The sequence below is a fragment of the Priapulus caudatus genome, unplaced genomic scaffold (genome assembly GCF_000485595.1).
Source record: "Priapulus caudatus unplaced genomic scaffold, Priapulus_caudatus-5.0.1 Scaffold1068, whole genome shotgun sequence".
Lineage (NCBI taxonomy): Eukaryota > Metazoa > Priapulida > Priapulimorpha > Priapulimorphida > Priapulidae > Priapulus > Priapulus caudatus.
The window spans coordinates 85953-91471 of NW_014578129.1; the positions used below are offsets into that span (position 1 = coordinate 85953).

A 5519-nucleotide genomic window follows, 5' to 3' on the forward strand; every position below is an offset into this window, starting at 1 on the left:
ATCTCGCGCCCCCCTCTAAAAAAAAAAACAAAAGGCGGGGGGGGGGGGGGAGCTAAGTGAAAATGAAAAATCTCAGTAGTGAAAATGAAAAATCTCAGTAGTGAAAATGAAAAATCTCAGTAGTAAAAATAGTAAAAATGACAAATCTCAATGGTAATAATCATGTCCCAAACGGCGCCCCATACCACTCGATATCTCTTCTTGCACAGTGTGAATAAATCTTGTCCTTGTTTAGTTGCTTCATGTTTCTTGAGAGTGCAGCTTGACTTTCAGTGAAGTTCGTTCCAAACCTTTGGACCAAACCTCAGGCCCGCGCTCTCCATAAGAAACGCGTCCGTTTTCAGGCTGTCTAAAATTCTCTACGTACACGGCACGTGTTTGTTGCGTTTATGAACTAGTGAAGATAGAAGATTAAATGTAACAAGACATGATTTATTAGCCCTTCCTTTGACATGTTCTTTGCCATGAGCGCAGCTCCAGATCTCACTCCCCCGCCAGTAGTCAGCGCCACTCAAACCAATGTCAACACTACAGTGTGGCGAGGCATGTGACACGCGTCCCTATGTAGTCTTCATCGTGTCCTCCCTGATGTTCATTCCCTGAGATGGTTTTACAGTGATTTATTAATATATAAGATTTATAATATGAAAAAAGTATATTAATATTATAATATATTAAAATTAATTTATTCATATTTTCTTTAATCACCTCAAGCGGAAGCTTCCCCGAAATGGTTTTATTCGGTTCGAAATAAATGTAATAATTTATAATTATAATAAACTATTATAATGAATTTACGACTGAAATAATTCGGCTTCTGTATTGATCAACATTGACGTTTACAACAGTACGGCTAGGAATAAGCGTGTCATACTGTAGTATTTTAGCACAGTATGTTCTTATTTCACGCGGTGTTTAAGCAGTTCAGCTAGGATAAACCACCCTTTCTGCTCGTTTTAACATTGTGATTTGTGACGTGACTCACGGGTTTCCATGTCGCGATTATAGCCGCGTTCACACGTAGCAAGAAATCCGGTATTTAGCGTTCACACGAGGCAAAATACGAGGCCCAAGAAATACGCGTTTCCTAAACAGATCCGTATTTCATGTAAAGGACGGCTTCCCAGACCCCGAATAGTTTGCTGTGCTGAGAAATACCGAATTCTTGGACGCGCATTTTCCTCGTATGAAACGCTAAATACCCGATTTCTGAAGCGCGTATTTTATAGACTGGTCCGCGCTCGACAGTTCCAGTAGAACGCGAGTGGAACTGCCGAGCGCGACCAGTCTACGTATTTTATCGAGCAGTGAGTGCGCATTGCATTTTTATTCGCATTGTTCGCTTCATTGTTTAAAGCACTCGCCAGCTCGCAAATATCATATTCTGGACCGAATCAGCGGTGTGAACGCTCGGCCGCGTATCTTGTCTGCAGATTCTGATTATGCCAAATCCGCGTATTATGAAACGAGGTCTCGTGTGAACGAGGCTAATATAAATGCGTCAGTTTGTGCGTGGCGTGGGTATCTTTCTTGCGCCGTGTCTATACATGTGCGTGCGCTCGTGCATTTTTCACAATGCCACCATACATTGTAAGTGTTTTTTCTTTGTTCTCGATCGCTTAATTTCGATATATTTTTGGATATTATCGCTTATACAATTTAGATATAATGAACATTGTCATGAGCTACATGACATTTAGTGTGTACTATTTTATATTTACAGTTTTATCTAGATCTCACGTGTTGAGTAATACGTTTGGATTATATACGAAGATGCCGAGTTGGGATATTCATTATCAATTTATCACGCACAGAATGTAACAGCTACTGTCTTGCGCACTATAGCACTTACGAACGACATTTTCGCTAAATATGCGCAATTAACAGAATTTTCCGTGATAATTCTTGAAACTTAGATCGACTGCCACCTTGCGTTGGAGTGGACGCGTCTTCGTTGAAGCAGTTCGGGACATGCAGCTAATCGGACTTTTTTTTACATGTATGCAACCGGTTGTTCAAATAATCAGGTTCTACTCACGAGAATATCCCTTTTCACTACATGTTTCCCCTTGTTTACTGTTACAGTTATGACCCAATACGCTTAAAACAAAACGTTTAGCAGCAAAGAAAGTGCGAAAAATAATTCATCCTTAACATATCTTATGTTCATTAGCAAGAACTCCCTCATTGTTACGCCTGCTGACGCACCGATAGTATTACAGTCGGACTTGCTGTTAGGGTTAGATAGGGTAGAGAGAAGCTATTGTCCATCGACTTTTTAACTTACAGTATTGTTACGCTCGCCTGTGCATAATTATAATTTATAGCATTGAATTATTTTTAGATACTCTATCGTGCTACCGTCAATAATAAACAATTACCAAGAGAAGTATAGTGCATATGTTTGTGGGGTGGTGTATTTGTGTGCGTGCGTGTGTGTGTGTGTGTGTGAGAAAGCAGCAAATGATAAGCATAAAGAAAGCAGTTACTATGCGAAGCAAGTTCGTGTATGCAAAATGGGAAACTAACCATTTAAGAGAGAGAGAGAGAGAGAGAGCATAGTATAACCCTATAATACTAGGCCTGCGTGATAAATACTTTGTACACACTGGTAAAACTAACAGGTAATGTCCTAGTCTACCACGTCTACGTGAGCAGAAGCATCTTGACTGGAGTATAGACGATCTACAGTCTACACCATCGAAGAAAAGCGATTAGTTTTCTAATGCAAATGTGTGTGTTTGAACTTCGCGATTCCAAGCAGTCAAACAGTATCATATTTACTAATCTACTGTGTTGGTCGGTGTAGGTATCGCTTGGGACGTAATGGCCTACCTTACAGATAGTCATATACAATACTGTATAGTGTTTGCAAGTGCGGTCATCTCAGCGCATTATCACTGAATTTCTGAATAACTATCTGAATCATCTGAATCATCTGAATTATGATCAATTTGAATTTGAATTTGAACATGAGAGAAATCTCATGGCGAGCATTCTCCGCCAGCCGACCATCGTCGCCCACCGACACAGCATCGTCAACACGGAGGCAGTGAACTGAAACCCCGCGTACGTCCATCCCGGCCCGTACTTCTTCGCGAGCAGGCCGCCCGGGATCTGTGTGCAGAGGTAGCCCCAGAAGAACGAGGACAGGATGAGTCCCTGCGTGCGCTTGTCCCAGAGGTGCTCGCCGTCCTGCATCCCGTCGTCCTAAAAAAACACCCACCGACACGCGACAGTTTATTAATGGAGAGAGAGAAAGGGGGGGGGGAAGAGAGAAAGAATGACAGAGGGAGAGAGAAAGGGAATGACAGAGAGGTAGAGAGAGAAAGAGAGCGAGAGTGAAATGGAATGACAGAGAGGAAGAGAGAAAGAGAGAATGAGAGAGAGAGAGAGAAAGAGAATTGACAGCAAAAAAGGGTGCCTCACAACGCATTCATAGAGGACTTTATGTAATCAAGAGCTAACAATACATGCATAATTATTACACTACTTCTCATTCTAAACGCGTCGCGCTGACACGCCGCCATATTTACATCTTGTCCGTGCGTGACGTTGTGTCCGCACTCGGCCACCGTCGGCGGCGTGACGTCAGAGCGATTGAGGTCGCCGACGGCCGTGTGGTTGACCATACAGACGATCGCCACGCTCATGTTCGTGCGCTGCGACGACATGCAGACGAACATGAAAAACGACAGCAGCTCCACCTGTAGCCGACACTACGTCCAATACGGACCTGCGACCACGCGGGATCAGTGGATATCGTTGCTCATCACTCGTCACATGCATGAGATCGGGCATAGCGGCGTGGCATCCACGACAGGCAAGGTCAGAAGAAAATACTGGATTTTACAAGCGCACAAACTCGCAAAAACTGTGAAGTATAGATGTGTAAAGTGCAGAGAGCTCGAGCACAGAGTAGAAGTTCAGTTAATGTCAGAACTACCAGGGCATCGAGTCGCACCTTTCACCCCGCCATTCTACAGCACAGCCTGCGACTATTTTGGCCCATTCAGAGTAAGAATTACCCGTAACACAACAGCAAAGTGCTATGGGGTAATTTTCACATGCCTCAACTCGAGAGCGGTTCACCTCGAACTAGCTACAGACTGCTCGACCATGGAATTTCTACAAGTGCTGAGGAGGTTCTTTGCTGTAAGAGGCCGTCCCGCCTACCTGCTGAGTGATAATGGCACACAGTTTGTAGGTGCTGAACGGGAACTGCGTGAAAACATCAGAGGGTGGGATAAGCAGCAGTTACAGGAGTTTTGTGCAGACAAAGGCACAAGCTGGAGATTCACCACCCCTGCAGCACCACACCAGAATGGATGTGCAGAGGCCCTAGTGAAGAGTTGCAAGAGTGCACTAAAGAAGGCCATCGGAGAACAGGTTCTTACGTCATTCGAATTGCTCACCTGTCTGTTTGAAGTTTAAGGCGAGGTATGGTCAACGCCTTTAATGGTGCAACCTTTGACCTCCCTGCTACAAATCGCACTTCATAGTTGTCATCGCCCGTCTGCCATCTCAGATATGCACATTTACCGTATGCACTTTCAGAAGCATCACAGAATATGCACAACACTGGTTTGCTTTTAGCATTAGATGGTGTAAGACATCTGTCCAGTGTGACCCCATTCAGTCTTTTCATTTCTTCAAACAATTCTGTCCATTCAGCCTGTTCTTCCTCGAGGAGGGGTCATCCCATTCATAGCCTTTCTGCCATAACTTCTGCATGCCTATCTTTGCTCGCACTATGATCGGTGCTGCAAATCCTATCGGATCAAATATACAAGCTATCTGACCCAGGACTTTCCTTTTTGTCAGCTTTGGCAGGCTTTCTTCATCATGTTCGGACTTTGTTAGCTTCTCATCCAACTTTACTCTGTATGAGAAAACATCTCTTTCTCTGTCCCACACTACACCAAGCACCTTCTCTGGGGTCATTTCCTCTAGAAGCTTACTGTCTTGGTGTCGCCATATCGTGATTTGTTTGACAACCAGCCTTTTACTTTAAAACCTGCGTCTTCTAACAGCTTATCTGCCCCACCGGAGAGTTTCTCTGCTTCTTCTTCTGTTTTTACTGAGTCACATATGTCATCCATGTACACATTTCTCTTCAGTATAGAGGCAGCTTGTGGATGTATACGTTCTCCTTGCTCTGCTGATAACTTAAGGGCAATCTGTGCCATTGCTGGGGCTGGCTTATCTCCAAACGTTACTACTCTCATCATGCAGACATCTGGCCTCTTCTGTAAGTCCATATTTCTCCAGAGAAATCTGTGTACTTGCTGATTTGATTCTGGTACTAGCACTCGATGATACATCTTAGATATATCTGCGCACATAGCCACTGCATTCTCCCTGAACCTCAGCAGAACTCCAGTTAAATTATTCAAGAGGTCTGGTCCCTTAACCAATAATCATTCAAACAGTGGCCTTGGAATTATGCTGAAGAATTGAAAACTATTCTGATGGGAGTGCTTTTCTTTTCTGGCCTTACTACTGCATGGTGTGATATG

At 43.7% G+C, this 5519-nt stretch overlaps 2 protein-coding genes and 1 long non-coding RNA gene across 4 annotated transcripts in view; 2 read left to right on the top strand and 1 right to left on the bottom strand.

The window, feature by feature from the left end:
- The window catches only part of LOC106815224, a 7220-nt gene extending 6199 nt beyond the window's left edge, over positions 1-1021 (top strand). Inside the window, exon 3 of the long non-coding RNA XR_001394719.1 lies at positions 1009-1021. This is a non-coding gene — a long non-coding RNA (uncharacterized LOC106815224). The remainder of the gene's footprint in view (positions 1-1008) is intronic.
- A 1833-nt stretch (positions 1022-2854) lies between these two features.
- On the bottom strand, positions 2855-3737 carry LOC106815222 (putative inorganic phosphate cotransporter). 2 transcript variants are annotated; one of them, XM_014819649.1, is made up of 2 exons: positions 3528-3737; positions 2855-3210 (listed from the first exon to the last, which is right to left on the bottom strand). In XM_014819649.1, exons 1-2 carry the CDS (start codon positions 3684-3686, stop codon positions 2950-2952), a joined length of 420 nt encoding a protein of 139 aa, XP_014675135.1. In that variant the 5' UTR covers positions 3687-3737; the 3' UTR covers positions 2855-2949. The 2 variants fall into 2 exon arrangements, with proteins under 2 accessions (XP_014675135.1, XP_014675137.1); XM_014819651.1 differs by having other exon boundaries at positions 2874-3210; positions 3537-3737.
- Positions 3685-4434, top strand: LOC106815221. Its single transcript, XM_014819648.1, has one exon. It carries the CDS (start codon positions 3685-3687, stop codon positions 4432-4434), a length of 750 nt encoding a protein of 249 aa, XP_014675134.1.
- The last annotated feature ends 1085 nt before the right edge of the window (positions 4435-5519 follow it).